This window comes from Corvus brachyrhynchos, unplaced genomic scaffold (genome assembly GCF_000691975.1).
Source record: "Corvus brachyrhynchos isolate BGI_N302 unplaced genomic scaffold, ASM69197v1 scaffold466, whole genome shotgun sequence".
Taxonomy (NCBI): domain Eukaryota; kingdom Metazoa; phylum Chordata; class Aves; order Passeriformes; family Corvidae; genus Corvus; species Corvus brachyrhynchos.
Window position 1 is genome coordinate 2,069,705 of NW_008238635.1, and position 16,973 is coordinate 2,086,677.

At 41.1% G+C, this 16,973-nt stretch overlaps 1 protein-coding gene across 1 annotated transcript in view; it reads left to right on the top strand.

Moving 5' to 3' along the window:
• The window catches only part of CEP350 (centrosomal protein 350), a 69,890-nt gene that overhangs the window by 15,482 nt on the left and 37,435 nt on the right, over positions 1-16,973 (top strand). Inside the window, 12 exon segments of the mRNA XM_017737408.1 lie at positions 1-103; positions 2,573-2,686; positions 6,408-6,551; positions 7,358-8,013; positions 8,357-8,478; positions 9,772-10,823; positions 11,467-11,620; positions 12,799-12,962; positions 13,879-14,068; positions 15,398-15,618; positions 15,731-15,894; positions 16,557-16,667. The exon segment at positions 1-103 is cut by the window's left edge and continues 1 nt beyond it. Coding sequence (XP_017592897.1) covers positions 1-103; positions 2,573-2,686; positions 6,408-6,551; positions 7,358-8,013; positions 8,357-8,478; positions 9,772-10,823; positions 11,467-11,620; positions 12,799-12,962; positions 13,879-14,068; positions 15,398-15,618; positions 15,731-15,894; positions 16,557-16,667 — 3,195 coding nt within the window.

A 16,973-nucleotide genomic window follows, 5' to 3' on the forward strand; every position in this document is an offset into this window, starting at 1 on the left:
CCTGCTGAAACAGGGATTCGCGCTCCAGATGGAAAGATCTGGCGTGTGGACGAGTTTCGTATCAGTCGGGAGCTTTACAGAGATATTGCACTCCAGTTAAAAGGTGAGCCACAAGTGGAATTGATTAAGCCACACAACCTTCTCTAAGAGGCAGAGAAATATATTTTGTACACGTCTACAAAGTCATGGAAACAAAAAGTTGAACCAGTGAGCGTTAAATATATTGTACTTCTCTACACAGGAGGAATAACTCACTGAACACTAAAATAACAACAAAATAAGTCCTTCTCACCATTCTCTCATTCAAATACTTTTAACAGAAAACCAGTACTGAAAAGAATCAAGTAATGGCATTTCTTTGAAACAGGAAAAAAGAAAAGTCTCCATTAGAATAACTTTTGTTCAGTTTTGTGACTTCATTATACATGTTTGCGTGAATGAATACAATTTCCTGGTTAAAAGGACAAAGCCCGTTTTTGGTTTCTGTTTTCAAATGTACTGCTTCAAGGCACAGTCTTTATTAATCTTTCACTCTGAAAAGCTGCAGTACCATTGGTAGCTCTTTCCTCTGGGTGAGCTGAAGTAGGATGCCCAGGCGTGCTTTTTTATTTGCTAGGCTGGTTACAGCACGGTGCTGTAAGCTTGAATTGCCTCTGACTGACTGAGCTGGGGGAGGGGGAAGAGAGCAGGTGAATAAAATGGAAGGGAATGGGAAATAAAATCCCCAGAGAACCTCTAGTTTTGTAGCATTAGAGCTTGCTTATTAAGAATAACTTTTCTCTTTGCTCAAAACATTTAAGACTGAAGGAAAATGCATTGAGATTTAAGTCTGTAGGTATCTGTGTAGTGTCTTGTATGGCAATAAATAACTTGTCTTTTTTCTTTGTACAATTTGATACATTACTGAGGACTTTTTCTGGAATCACTCATAAAAAAATAGTTCAGGAAGGAGAGATGCTCCTTTTCAGTAAAATTATTTTGCAAATACACTGCTCAGATCAGTCTGTGAAATTAATGCCAAATTTCCACAGACTTTTAATCTACACTAGCATTTATTTTTTTTAATTTTGGCAAGTGTAACGAGCTGTTTATAGAAATTAATTTTTTTTAAAAAGCTTCGTTGAAGAGATCCAGTTAAATGGCATTTGGATCATGTGTCCAGTGCCTACAAAAGGAAGGAGCTGTGTGTGTGTGTTGATCCGTACTCCTGTCCTGATGCCATATGTACAACAGCTGTTGTGGAACGTGTCTCCTTTCTGAGCTGAAAAGATTATACTGAATAGCTGATTTCTAGTAAACAAATGCTGGTGCTACACATAATATATACTGCAAATGTATTTTTAGGGTGTCAGATTATCTATCCATGTGTTACTTCTGTATTAAATTTACAGCATGTGGTGTTTTGGGTGTGTACAGTCAGCTGTATCAGAACTGTTCTTTGCTCTCTAGTGCTAAAATAATCTGTTAGATCTCTGCAATCTACAGCAGCACTGTTCTTTACAACAAAAAGATTTTTATGTGTAAGCCTAGACCATACAGTGTGTCTTCATCTCTGTATAGCAGTTAGGCTAAAGGATACTGTATGGACCCCAAGCTTCCAGTAATTTTGTCTTACAGATGTTCAGAAGAAAACACTAGTTACTAGAATAAAACTAAAGACTAGAACAAAATTGCTGTAATTAGGAGCCAGGCAGGAAGCAGCCTGCACTTTCCTGGTGTCAGGAAAGGGCTGTTTACTGCTAAAAGAGGTGAGGAGGAAAGTTAACTTTCTGCAAATGCAGTCACTGAGGCCTCTGGTACTCAGCACATTGATTGTCTTACCTGCTCTTGTCAGCCTTAAAGGCAGATAGAAAATTTGTAAGGAAAGGGTGCTAAGGGTGGGAAAGACACCTAAAATTCCAGTCCTACTTCTTTGAGATATAACCTCTTGTTCTGTCTCTGATGCTTCCTGTGAGCATCCATCAGAGAGTGGATTCAGATGAAATTAGGGGCTGTAAATGTTTGCATTGGCATCTAAATAAAGCTTCAGATCTGTCCGTAGAGGGGGTTGCATCTTGGTTGTTTTAGGCTGTCTGATCACATTCTTTAGAGAAGAGAAACCAGAAAACAGTGATAACAGTGGCCACAGAGTTCCTTATGTGCTGAATGTGCTGTCATGCATTAATGTGGAAGCAGCATCCTGTGTGTTCAGGAGTGAAGGAACTACATGTCCTTGTGGAACATTAGAGCAGTAAAATGTAGTGTCTGTAGCAGAAGAGAACCAGCAGTTGTTCATGTTAAACTGCCAACATTTCTTTTAGAATTGAAAATTAACGCTGTAAAGATCTGCTGTGGCATTGCTGTGGCTTCACTGCCTTCCCGTGCGTAGGTAAACAGCCTTTGATTCAAAATTCCCGTGCTGTGAGGATTTTGAAGTGCTGGACTGAAGTCATTGATCTGGGTATATAATCTGGGAAAGTCAGTGAATTCTATTGTGTTTCTCTGAGTTCTGCTTTTTCAAATGTTGTAGCAAGCTTGTTGTTCTGTGTTCTCCTCTGTGGGGTATCACTTAACAGCTTTTGTTTGTTTTTAGAGGGTTCAACAGTGAAAGGAAAATCTAGTGAGAGAAACAAAGAGAAGAAAGCAACCAGACCAGCGCGGAAAGTGCAAAAACTGACACGGTTGTCAAGTCCAGAGTCCAAACAAGGTGACTGTTTCTACTCTAGAGGGAGGATTGTCACATGTCCTTCAGAGATGAGTTTTGTCTCAAGAAAGAAAAATTAAAGCATATGGCTTTAAAAGTCTTCTTAGATGTGCATCAGTGCAGTTGTAGTGAGTCTGTACACTGTGCTGCATTTGGGATTGTGTGTGGTTTTGTTGTTGGTTGGTGGCTGTGTGCACTTTTATTTTTTTTGTGGTTTATTTTAATTTTTTGCCTTTCCACTTGCTGTGTGCACCCTGAGGAAACTGCTGTGGAGTGTGAGTTTCTTGTGGGGAGAGGTATCCTTAGGTATCTGTCAGGGCAGCGCAGACAAAAAGAAGCAGTAGCTCTGCTCTGGATCCTGTTTCTGTTCTGCTTGTGATGAAGCTGGTTAGAGCCTGACCCGCAGCTCAGTCAGCAATGCTGAGACATGATATTAAAATCAGTGCCAATGGGACTTGCTGAGTTGCTTTCCTCTGTCAGGTGAGGAGGAGGGACTGCAGTCAAAGCTGTTCTCTTAGATGATTTCTCAGTGGGGAAGCAGAGAGCAGGATGCTTCTGGTTCTTCTCTGTTGTTCTGCCACATTTCAAGTCGTTGCTCTCCGGCACCTTCAGTTCTGGCTTAACCCACTCCTGGCTTTTTCAGTTGGTGAAAGAATGTAAACACATATTCCCTGACTAGTCTTCCAAATCTTGGTATTTTTAAAGAAATGTTTATCTCTTTTACCAACTGAGAACTTTTCTCCCCCGCTGTTGTCTGACAATTCCACTCATTATTAAATACAATGTAATTATTTAGAGAAGATGATGTGAGCAGGTTCCTCTAGAGCAGTGCCTTATAGAAGAAAATAAAATTAACCACGTGTGGAATTCTTAGTTTCCCAGTAGTATTAATCTTTGATATTGGCAGCAAAAGACTTAGGAAGACTTTCAGATACGCTTCATATTTGATTTTAGTTTTCATACGAAGTGAGTAGTTATGGCTGCAATCACTCACATAGCAATTTCATTTCTTTAAATATATGCAAGTTTAGGCACCTCTTGAACCTCTCTTAAGGTTTTATATTTCTCCTTATGAACAGTGACCCATAATGTGTAAACATTTTGAAGGAAATAAAAGCTTATTTAAAAATTATTATGAAGGATTTTTAGAGAGTGAATGTGTGCTTCTGCATGCTGTAAATCCTGAAGCTGCTTGTGAATATTTTGTGGTAAGGAATACTAATACTTCAAGTGATAAGCATGGATTTGCTCCCTCCTATGCTGATCAGTCCCTACTTAAGGAATCACACTCAGCTGTCTTACATATTTATGACAGTTCCAAGTGAGGTAGGAGCTCAGTGCACAGGACACCCCCAACAATCCCACCCTGTGCCTGAGAGTGTTGTCCAAACGGTTCTTGAACTCTGTCAGTCTTGGGACTGTGACCACTTCCCTGGGGAGCCTGTTCAGTGCCCAAACACCCTCTGGATGAAGAATCTTTTCCTGATACCCAACCTAACCCTCCCCTGACACAACTTTAGGCCATTCCCTCAGGTCCTTTCACTGGTCACCACAGAGAGGAGATCAGTGCCCACCCCTCTGCTTCCCCTTGAGGAAGTCCTCTCTGCCTTGAAGGGAGTCAGCAGCTGTAAGCTCCAGCCCCTCCATTACATACAAAGCCACTGCTTGTTATAATGGATTCAGTGTGTGGAAAATGATGGCCTGAATTCCCTGGAAGACAAAAACCAGCTCTAAGTGGCACATCCATGCTAGTCCATCCTCCTCCAGTCATTGCAGTAAGAAACTGCTTACTGTGGCCAAGGCTATTAATAGCCACGGCTCGTGTTCTGCCCCGTTGGCGGGTTTTAGTTAAGCAGCTGACTTGAAATGGAAGATGACACTTTACACTGGCTCTTTAAACACACGCAGAACAAACTGAGAACAGTGAGTTCTGCAGGAGAACCCCTTTGGCTGATGCCTCTGTTTCAAAGAGGCTTGTAGTGACATGTTTCAAGTGACAGCTCTATTATAAAATATTTGGATAATTTACAGTGCAGGGAGTTCTGTTAGCAAAGGGTTGAATAGGGGGCTGCAGACTTCAAGGTTATATACAATAACAGAAGAAAGGAGGTTGGAAACTGAGGACAGGGATTGCCAAAAGAATTATTCTGCTGTCCTGGATTTCACTTGACATTGTTGCTATCCTGTCTTCAAAGTGCTATTGGGCCCAGTACAGTCCCTTTTTTGTTTGGCTGTGGTGATCTCACGCTGCAGTGGCTGGGTTTCTTTAGGCAGAGCTCCTGGAGGTAGAGCCTGAAGTGGAATTGTTAAAAATCAACTGCAAATTGTATATTCAAGTTAGGTACTTTTCTAGCAGTTAAATACCTTTGAGTGGTCTGATTAATTTATATATTATTAACTATCTGAATAAATCTATTTCAGTTTTCTTTTTATACTGTGTTTTTCTCCAAAGTGCTTTTAAGGTAATTATTTTCTAAAAAAATGTTAGTAATATTGGAAGTTAGTGGGTTGAAAGGTGAGTTGAATAACCCTATCATTTAATCTACCCAATACTGGGTAAAGATGCCACCATAACCAGTTGTTATTGATGCCTGAGGTGGCCACCTAAAACACAGAGACCAGACAAGAATAAGAGAATAAAAGGAGGTATTTATTTGAAGGGCCTTCAAAGGTAAACCCTGGGCAGTCCAAAGGCTGCGGCCAGGATTTTATAAGTTTGGTTCATTTATCATTGTATACATATCAGGGTTAATTCCCTAATTATAACTTTAGTTAATGATGTAATTTCCCCAAGTTTACCTCTTCTTCTTAAGATTTTAGTTTGCACATATTGGGCCTAGGATAATCTAGGTGTCCTTGGAAAGCAAACTTAGAGAGGCTTGTTATGTCTAACCAGCATGAGACAACAGCAGTTAACAGGCCACAGGAAACTTCAGAGTTACACACTAGGCAGTGCAGGATTTGAAAAATATAGAAGTTAAAACCTAAGACATCATTATCATTTAATTATATGTAGGAATAAAATAATCCTATAACATTTTGATTGGGTTTCTGTCACCTGCAAGGTATTCTGTCCTTGAATTAAGTATCAGCTAATAGGGTTTATTCTTAACTGTTTTCAGTGCTGGAACAGAAATCCCAGCTAAGGGACAGTGAGTTAGCGTTGATGTACAACACCTGCTGCTTGGTATTTTTTAACCTGCTCACAAGACATGTATCTCACCAATTAATTATCTGTAGAAAGCTTTCAAGTGGTTTTGGGGTTTTTTTTCTAGAGTATTAGCTAATATTATTTTAATAGGAAGGTTTATTTATTTTTGTTCCTTTTGTTACAACAATTTAGTTGTTTTCATGTTTTTATCTCTTATTTTCCATATTTGTGTGGTGATGAGCAGCTCTAGAAATATTACCCCTGTCCCTAGTAAGGCTTGTTTGGATCTTTTAGACCTGTATAACCCGTTCTTGTTTTTCAAATCAGTTTTTGTAGGGCTTTACTGTGCTGCAGTGTGTTTTGGGTGTTACACTGCATGACGTGTGGGTGTGTGAGGCAGCTGTGGAGTGTCTTCCTGGGACATCGGTGTGCTGACTGTTTGTGTAACTGCAGCTGTACCACTTCTGCAGAATTAAATGGCACAGAAATTATGAATGGCTGTGATGAATACTTCTTTCTGATACCATGGCAAATCCTCTGGTGCTTGACTTTTATTTATTCCTTATTTTGCAGGTGGAAACTGTGTGATAAGTGCATCCTCCTGGCGGGAGGGACAAAAGCTGGTAAAAAAGATCCTGGGTCCAGCTCCCAGAATAGAACAGGACAGAAGAGCTGTATCCAGTGACAGAACAGGCCGAGAGAGAGCTGCCAAGTCTGGTAAGTTGTTCTTTTATCACTGGACTTACTTCATTTTACTTTATTATATAACACTGCATGTCTGCAGACTAGAACAGACTTCTGAGATAGAATGTTGTGAGAGAGAAGTCTTATCAAAATTACTCCGGTTTTTAACCTGGAATTTGAGGGAGGTGGGGGGGAAATTTTGCTCACAACCATGGCTGGGATGCATAACTGTTGTTCCTGGGTGCATTATGGACGTTTTTTTCATGTCATGGTCCCTGCACATGGGACTTGAAGGGTGGAACGTGCTGCAAGGGTGCTTGGGGTATCTGAAAAACGTGAGATATAGGCTGCAACCAGAAAAATGGGCCGCTGCAATCTGTCTTTGCCTCTTGAAGCCAGTGGGGAAAGGAATGGCTAGCAGTGGTCCACAGGCCAGATGAATTTTCCAGGCGTGCTGTATATAATCCATAAGCTATGGCTGAGCATGCCAGTTTAACAGGAATTGTGGTTCTTCCAGATACAGTATAGTGTCATCCATGTGCATCTTAAATACTCATTGATTCCTCCACCAGCCCTTCTCCGAATTTATCCAGAATCTCAGACAGGTCAAATAAGGCATGCTGGTAACTGCTGTGCTTCTTATGCCTGTGAGGTGGTGGGGCTGGTAAGAGTAGAAAGGGTGTGGACTCTGTGTAAGCAAAGGCTGCCACATTCAGACCATGACTGAATGAAGCAAAGACCTGTTTACAGCAAGATCTGCCCTCCTCCCTCAGCCTTCTTTTTGCAGCTGTTTTCCAAATTTGATTGTTACCCGAAGTATTTGACATCTCATTCTTTAGCAGGCTGCATTGGAAGGACAGGTTCTGATTCTAGACTGGATGTTACCCGTAAAAGCTCTTCAAGAAGTTCTGAAAGGTCAAGAAGTAGAGTACGGTCTGAGACCAATCTGAGAAAACTGGAAGCTTCTCTTCCAGGTGATAACCAAGAAGATCATGCCTCTGTAAAGAAGGACTTCCTGCCCGTGGAGATACGTGGAATTCTTGATGACCTGCAGTTGGATTCCATGAGTACAAAGCAAGAGACAGATGTGGAAAAGCAGAATCAAAAATCTGTTTTGCCTACTCAAAATATGAGGAGCCACAGTCCAACCAAAAGGAAACCGGACAAGGTAGCTGCCAGTGAGGAGCCTCAGGTGATCTCTAAGAAACGCCACTATGACAGTGATGAGGTTCGTCAGTACATCGTCAGGCAGCAAGAGGAGAGGAAGAAGAAGCAGAATGAAGAGAAGAAAGCACAAAAGGAGGCAACAGAACAGAAGAACAAAAGGCTCCAAGAGCTCTACAGAAAGCAGAAGGAGGCTGTTACTAAAGTGAAGAATGTGCCTCCTCCTGAGCCTTCAGCAGCCAAACGGTTACAGGAAACCTATTCCAAACTCTTGCTGGAACGAACGCTGTTAGAAGAGCCACCTCAGCTGCCTGCGGTGCAGGAAACACAGGTACAGCTGATTCACTCACTTAATGTCTAGCAGTTGTTTGCAGGAGTAGGAGGTTGTCTGTTTAGGAAGGTTGTGACTTGTGCTGGTCTGCTGGTTATCAGTTAAGAACAAAGAGCAAAATGTGTAGCTTTGCTTAAACATAATGATTTCAATGTGCAGCCTCCTTGCTAGTGGCTGCTTTTTGGCACAGCAAAGCCTACTAGAAAGTTGACTGAAAATCATCTTTCTATTTTAAATAGAAGCTGAATTCTGGGTATTAGCCTTTTCAATTGTAATGAGGCAAGAGCTCCTAAATTCTGACACACTTTTGAAAATGCGTTTTTCTGGTTGTCTTCATCTCTAGCCCAGACCTGGTTATCAACCATCTGGGGAATCTGATAAAGAAAACAAGGCTCAGGAGCGTCCTCCGAGTGCATCTTCCAGCAGTGACATGTCCCTTTCGGAACCGCAGCAGCCACTCCTGAGGTGAGCACATGGGGCCTTGGGAGAGAGAGGAAAGTGGTCCTGCTTTCATCTCTGAGAGGTGAAAATAGACTTGGCTCTTGAGTTCATGTTCCAGTGAGAGTAATTGTCTTTACAGCAATTACAGCATTTTCCTTGCAGTAAAGAGGAAGCTGATGCAGGAAACCATATGAAAATTTTGGCTATGGCTGGTTTGCGAGTGTGTAAATAAATAAAGTGAATGTTGGTTGCTGGCAATGTTTTGTTGACAGCAGTGGGATGTTTATTTCGTATTGGGACACTCATTTCCTCTGCCATTGCCATTGGGCAAGAGAAGCTGATCGTATGAATGTATCTGTTGATTTTTCTTACTTGATTTGCTCAGTGTTGCTGTTTAATCTATTGTCTTGGATTCAGCCATTAGTTACTCTCTATAAAGCACCAAAAACCTCTGCTTCTGCTTGGAACCAGCTTTTCCCTATTTCTTTTCATGCTGCTTTCCCAATTTTTAATTGTTCAGTGTATTATCAAAATTTTCTTCCTGCAAGTCAAGGTGCCTAACCAAACATTTAGATGTAAGGAACTAAAAATCCTGAAGTTTCTTGGATATCCTTGATATCCCTGTTGTGCAGGTGTCTCCATTTTCAACCACATAATGAATGTCTGCTTCTTAAATGTATACGTGCATCAATATCTGTACTTTAGTTATTTACTGAGTTAGTAAATTCAGTGAGACCTGTTTTCCTTCTGGAAAAGTTGAAGGAAGTTCACTGGGAATGCCATGTACTACTGTGTGTAGAATAAACTGCTAAAACACATAGTAAGTATTGTTAGTGTAACATAAAGAAAAAATGTAATTGCAAATAGTAGAGGTGAGATGAGACTCACAGGACTGCATAAGGTATTCAGAGACCCTCATAGTAATCAGAGTAAAAGTATCTTGGGGGGACTTTCGAGGAGTTCTGGTATTCTGGACATGGGCAGGTGATAAGGCAAAAAACCCCAAAATTCTCCCTTTTGAAGTTAGGAAGTTTGGAAAAGACTTATGCTGACGGTGAAAAACCTCAGCTTGTTACAATCCTGAAACAAAGAGAACACCATAAATGGCAGTTCAGATTTGGGAGGTGCTGTGTTGTTTGATTTGTTGGGGTTTTTTTATTAAATAACATTCTGTATCTGTTTACTGTCCCATTCCTTGCCCCTCTGATTCCACCAAAAAGTATTTTGTCCTGAAATTAAATCTGTGACAATGGTGCTCTAAGAAAGACATCAATACTTGCCTAAGTCATCAACGTAACCATTGGCTTTTCATTTCAGGAGCGATTTGATGGAGCCTCCATGGGTACAGCCAGACAGGTTGAGCCCAAGAGTCCAGCTCCCCTACCCACAAGCTCTCTTGGGCTCAAGTGGACGCCCTTGTTCCCAGCACTGGAATCTGGAGCAGGTGGACCTTCTGTCAAAGGAGTGTGACGCGATGTTGGCAGGCAGGAGGATCCATTCTGCCCCTGTGGGGTCCCTGGTGCCTCAGTCGTACCTGAATTCATCTGCTGCACAGGAAAACCTCTTAGTGAAACCTACTGCCAGCCAGTATAAGAGCAAATTAGATCGCCTTGAAGCTTTGAAAGCTACAGCTGCTTCCCTTTCTAGCAGGATTGAAACTGAAGCCAAGAAGTTGGCTGGTGCTGGTATCAACTATGGTACCATGTGGAATTCAGAATTTATGCAAGAAAACCAGGATGATGGACGGTGGGCAAAGGCTGTGAGTCCTCCTGTGAGAGAGGAAAATGAAAATACTTTTTCAGCCAGAATTCAAAGAATGTTGAGTGCCTGCGTGTCTCATACAGCCTTTGATGACAACCTTCCTGGGGTAGGCAACCTTAGTGAGTTTAAAAAGCTCCCTGAGACCATCAGGCCTCTTACTGATGTAGTCAGCCTTGGATTGAGGTCTCCTGCTGCTAACAGGCATGAAGGGATCCTAGGACATTTATCCAAGAGACAGACGGACTCCCCAGGGCGTGAGAACCAGGTGTATCCACCGACCAAAGCCATTACTCCTCGTGAGTCCAGCATCGACTCCATCAGCGAAGGGCCTCTCCTGAGTGATGGAAACCTGTGAGAAGAGGAAGGAGGCCAGCACAAGCAGCTGCCACTGAAGATGCTGGAGACATTAAAAGAGAAGGATTTCTGCATTCGGGAGAGAAATGCTTTTGAGCCCATAAAGGAGTTCCAGAAAGCAGCTGAGAGGTGCTCGCCGCTTTTCACTCAGACAAATGACACACACAGCAAGGAGCCCTGGGAGGAACTGGCAAAGGGAAGTCCCCACAGTGTCATCAACATCTTTGCAAAAAATTATCAGCTTCATGGAAAAGGTAAAAATGGAAACATTTCTGAAAGCTCTTGTGAATTGCTGTTTTCCCAGTCTTATTGCTCCTTCCCAGTCTTACTGCTCCATACACTTTTTACTTCACATTTAAGGAATGTGCTTTCAGAGGTCTCTAACGTGAATCTCTGTAAGACATTATTTACAGCTGTCTCATGCAAGATGCTTTGTTTCATTTTCATTTTTTGTACAAATTTATTCCTCATTTTATGTGTACTTTGTCTCTGGCCTGGAGCTCCTCGTTCTGAGGAGGAATGTTTCCTGAGAAGTTGATTTTTGTCTTGTGGTTTTTCTCGATTCTTTTTACCTTCATATTATTTTCTTTAAAGATGATTGCATGAAATTTTCTGCAGATGGCTCTACTCTAAAGTAGTGTGCTCTTCAAGAATGTTTTGGTTGGAGTATGTTAATGAAGTAAAGCATTCAGTAATTTACAAAAAGAGGAAGAATGTGCTTGTTACGTTATGTTAAAACTGCCATGGGACGGCTGTTCTGATGAATTTGTGTTTGAAAGGAAGTCATTGTAACTCATGGTTGGGAGCATTTTAAATCCTGCAGTTTTAACACCTATTTGATGCATTTTTTGCATTTGTTACAATTTTTGTCCTCTCCCTTCTTTCTCCACACTTCAGTGTTTGAAGAAAGGCTGAACGGAGGCTCTGCCCTTCTGCGCCCTTTGCTCCCTACCATGAGCCCTCCAGAGAGCGTGGCTTCTTACGAAGATGATTTTGTCTCATCACAGGGCAGTAGCACTTTAACAGACAAAAAGATCTCACGTGACCTCAGGTAACTGTGCTAGACTTCCTATAAAAATAAAAACACAGAATTCAAGAGAAAATAGTTAATACAAACTTTATTTCATAATATGCTGGATGTCTTTTCTGCTGTGCTGTACTATACTAGTCAAAGTGATGAAGTACTTCCTTAAGACCTTGCAGTTAATATAGCAGCCAACATAGTTAAGATAGAGTCTAGTATTCCTGCTCCCTGTCTAATTTTTGCTGTTCTTTAGCCTGGACAGGTAGCTTTAGACAAGATTGTTACTCATTGTAGTCCAGTGAAGATTAGTTCTCTGACTCATGTGGCTGAAATAATGCTCAATTGGGTAGTCTTGTAATTTAGAAAAAACAGAAGAGCTATTTGAAAGTCTTTAAATGCCTTCAGTACTTCAAAATTTTGTATAAAATCTGTAATTGCTTTCAGTAAGCATTTGTCAGTTCTTGCTTAGTAATGGATACATAAATTGTCTGTAACAACTTTTAAAAGCTTTTGTTCAGATTAAAATTTGAAGACTGTAGATCCTAGACTCTCCATGTCTACTGCATGGCTTCCTGAATTTTTTAAGACCCCCTTTTTTGTAATGAGCTATATTTATATCTTTTGGGTACCTTGGGGGAGAACACAAGTGTGTTTGTACCAGTACTTCTTTCTCAGAAGAAAATAAGTTAAAAGGCACTTTGCACACTGAAAATGTTGGCTGCCAAAAATGGTTCCTTTCTCATTAAAACCTCTTTCTTCTGTTGGTATTATTTAGTGTATGATGCACTGACATCTCTGTTTTGCAAGTCTTTTGTAATCCTTTATTGAAAATTGCTCGTATTTCTGGCAGTTGATATCTGTATGCCTAGAGATTATCTGAAATGCAGTCACATTTTGAGTCATTCGTATATTGTTCAGGTGTGGAGTCAAATAGCTCTTTAGAGTTGAAATTGGAGAGGATGGTGGCTATCCATCTTTTAGTCTTTGTTATTATTGGAAGCATGTTTCAATATGTTCAACAGCATATCAAACTTCCCAATGTCTTAGCTGTCGTAGCTTTTAATCTCAAAATCACTGCTTTTCTCAATGGGCTGATTAGTTCAGTCTAGTCCTCTGTCTCTCATTCCAAGTGTGGTAGTTTTCTTGTGCACAGTGTAATGTGGGCGCTGAAAGTCCTCAGTCACTGTCACTGTGCTCTGTTTTAGTGTTGCTGGCAGCACTAATTCAAGCATTCAGGAAGAAATTCCAAGTAGGAAGTCTCCGTTCGAGCCTCTGTCTGTGGAGCTTGGTTTGCAGCACTCGTCTGGAGCTCAGTCTGCAGCGTCTTCCCGCTCATCTGCCTCCTCTAAAAAGAGAGGGAAAAAGGAGCGTAAGTGCAATACTTGTCTGTAGAATATTCTCTTTTATGAAGGAAGCTTTAGGCTTTTCTTGTTAGGAAAATTGCAGTCCTACATATCTGGAAACTGTAATCTAATAGTGATAGAATGATTGATTTATTCCTCCAGTGATTCCTTCTTTGGTTCTTTTTGACTCTGGTTATTCTCTGACCTTAAAATACAGTAATTTAAAGTTAAATAAGCAAGAGGTTGTTAACAGCATTGAGAAGTTTTCTTTCCTAAACCAGCCTTCTAATAAATCAGTTAATTTTAATGTTGTGTGGGAACTATCCTTAGATGGTGTACTGAGAAAATGCCAAAAGGCTTCTGAGTTATGGCCGTGTTTGTGAGGGTGACAACAGATTTGCCTGAATGCTTTGTCTTTGGATCACAGTTAGTTTTCATAAGTGCACAAATTAATAAATACATTACTTTCTGTGGTTACCTGTATGTTACAAAAGCATAATGAAACTTGAGGCTTGGTGTACTTGTAGTATATAAGCAATGGATAAAAAAGCTAGGTTTTAAGCCAATAGAAACATGACAAAAATAGGATTGGGCATTCGAAATTTTGTCTCTTCCTATTTTTTCAAAGTTCTTTACCTTTCCCCCAAAAAGCTAAGCTGTATTCAGATTATCAGTAGTAAAGAATCAAACGTGAATTTTGTTTATTTAAACTGATAGTGTGCTGAAATGAAAGCTGAGTGACAGTTTTGGCAGTGAACATGATACACAGAAGAGAAATTTATCACCAGTTGTACATTTCTTGCTTGTTGGATCTGTAGACTTCTAACTCAAAATCTACTTTAATTGGGGAAAATCTTCTCAATTAATTGTTTTGGGGCTTTTGATGGTAAGGTATTCACATGTAGAACCAAACAAACTTTTGACACTGTTGTTGCTTCTTAGGGTTGGACTCTTTCAACGGAAGTTCTCATCACTTTTCTGTGGAAGAAGATAAAATACTGTCTGGATTAGAGTGGGGATCCCAACAGGCTAAGAAATCCTTATCGAGTAGCAGAATTTCTAGTAAAGAGCATGAGCAGAACCCAGATACAGACAGCACACTGGAAAACTTGTCTGGACACTCCCTGATGAGGTAACAGGAATGTTGTAAGAGTTTATGCCAATACAATGATGCTTGGTAGTGTTACTGGCTGTGTGTTTGGAAATGCAAAAGGGAAGTAACAGAAATGGTCAAATGTTAGTAGATGTGCATGCAGAAAACATTTTTTCTATGTATTTGAAATATGAAACGTGGTGTCCTGTCGTGTTTGGTACCCTAAGCATTGAAATACAGTTTTCACTTCTCTCTTCTCGAAGAGGTCTGTTAGAAGTGTGTCAGGATTTATTCAACCTGTGCAGTCGCATTTCTTTTTTCAGTAGATACACAGACAATTTTGGCTGTACTTGTGTTCAGCTAATACTGACAAAGCCTATCCAGCTCTGTGAGTCGATGCTTTTTGAGAGATGAACCTGTCCTTGGAAAAGAGTATATTAAAAAATAAAGAATCAGAAGTTTTCTGTTGCAACCTCTTTGTCTAGCTAAAAATGCAGTTTTTCTGCTAATTGTCCAATGAAGATGATTATGAAACGCTCAATTTTCACTGCAGTTTTCTCCTAAAAGCATCAAATAATATGAATGATCTCTCATTCTGTGTTGGTTTAGAGCAGTTCTGAGGTATTGGCATCTATTGGTTCCTGACATCCAGTATTGGGTTTGAAAGGTCCTTTAACATGCTAAGATGTGCCAAGTAAAGCAGAATGTCTTCCCAAGGGATTTAAACAGCCACTGTTAATCCTCTTCAGCTTAATAAAATTGGAATAGTAAATTTAAGAAGCATCTCTATTATTTTCTCTGTTTAAAAGAGAAATGTCTTCTCCCAAGAAGTGTTACCATAGTATGTTATGAATTGTTTAAGTCAAGTTTTGGTTTCTGTTCCATTTTAGGAGAGACATCAAGACTCAGGGCAGTGGCTTGTCACAATCAGTTGCATCCATGTGCTTGATAGTAAACTGTTCACTTTTTAAAATGCGCTTGCAGATGATTGCATCCTGACTTTCTCATGCCCGGCTCCTAACAGGAGGCGTTGAAACTGCTTGTCTGGTCACATAGAACATGAAGATACTGTGTTTCTTTTTTTTTAAAGTGTGTGTGTGTGTGTGTGTGCTAGCTAGGCTTAATACTTGGGGGAGAAGAGGGTGCTCTGGAAACTTAACTCTGAGCTGGGATTTAGGGACAAAACCCATCTCATGAGGCCATTTCCTGAAGACAGACTGGGCCTGTGCAAACCATAACAGACTGTGCCCTTTGCATGGATCTGTTTGTGTGTAAGAATGGAAGAACAAGATTATTGCTTTATTGTTTTTTATCAAATGGCTGGACTAGGAGTTTATTGGCTCCTTTCGGTTTTTGTGTCACTGTCAGTTTCTCAGACAAGGGAAGACCCCAGAAGACACCGACTTCTTCCCCATCTCCTGGCTCCCAAAAAATGTTGCAGTTTGATTCTGTAGGAAATACAGCAGAAAGAGTCAAGTCACCTGCTGGCTTTTCTGGAGGTACAGCCCCAGGGCTGAAGCCAACCGTAGCCTTCCCTGACATGGGCCTGGGATCCAGCAGGTGTGCAGCAGGAGCGGCCTCGGCAGGCGGTGAGTTTTTGTAAAAGCACGCTGATGGCGGAGCAGCTCCAGCGTTCTTCTGTTGGTGTTTGGTGTGGGACGCTGGGGCCCGTGAGGGTGAGCAGTGCGTGTTGTCCTGCAGGAGGAATGCGCTTCTCCCCCGCGGGGCTGCAGCAGCGTTTGTCAGCAGAGCTGAACTACCTGAGCGCTATCGAGGAGTCTGTGCGGCAGCTCTCGGATCTGGAGCGAGTACGAGGCATTTCACTTGCCCAGCAGGAGAGTGTTTCTTTGGCTCAGATTCTGAAGGTAATGGGAAAATACTTCTTTGTCTTAACCTTTCTTTTTTTTTTCTTCTTTTATTGTTTGTTAGCAAGAAAATTAATCAAGTTAGGGCAAGTTAAGCTTTGTTAGCAGTGCAGAGAAATCGTAATGGGCGTGATGGGGCATCTCTGATAATGTCCATTTCTTAGAATTAACATTATCTTTCTTATTGTAAGTTGACACCAAGGAAGCAGCTACTCTGGAATATGTATCATTAATATACCATTAGCTGGAATCACTGCTTTGGTTGTGTTCCTCAGACAGATAAAGGCGTGATTGTTTACTGGGATTGATGTTGGGTTCTAGTGCCATGCAGTGTAGTTGCTTGGGCTGGATGATTTGTTTTATTCCACAAAAACAGTATTTTTGGTTGAATTTTCCTTACATTGATGAGATTGTTTATTCTAGTTGGTTGAATTAGTTGATCTCCTAGACTTCTTTCTGCACTGTGGTGGAAGAGTATGGGGAATGTGCATTGCCTTAAAAAGGAAGAGGGTCAGTAGGTTAAAAATTCTGTTTCAGCAGAAGAGACACCCCCAGCAGAGTAGATCCAGATCCTTCAGAGGTAGTTTGCAACCAGTGGCTAAGGCAAATCAGGTCTTTGTATTTAGCTGGCATGGTTAAAACTTTTTTTTCCTGATCTGTAGGCACAACAGCAGCGCCATGAACGGGACTTGGCTCTTTGGAAAATCAAGGCTGAACAAGAAGCTTTAGAAAGTCAGAGGCAACTGGAAGAGGCGAGGCAGAAGGCAGCTCAGGTAAGGCTGCCCTTCAAAAATGTGGAGTGTGTAAGAGGCAAAATGCTGCAAGTAAATCCATGCCTACAGGCATTCTTTATTTGAAGCTGTGAACACATTAAAGTGCCAGAAGGGTTTAATATAGCTAAAAGAAACTCTCGAGGGCCTATTTCAAACTTTTTTCTGCCAGATTTTGAGAACTAAATCTGTAGTTACTATAGCCAGAACAGTTTGAAGAGCTGAACTGCCTGTGTTTTCTGCATAGGTCCATGCAGAGTCACTGCAGCAGCTGGTCCAGCCATGGCAGGGGGGCGGGGAGGGGACCCC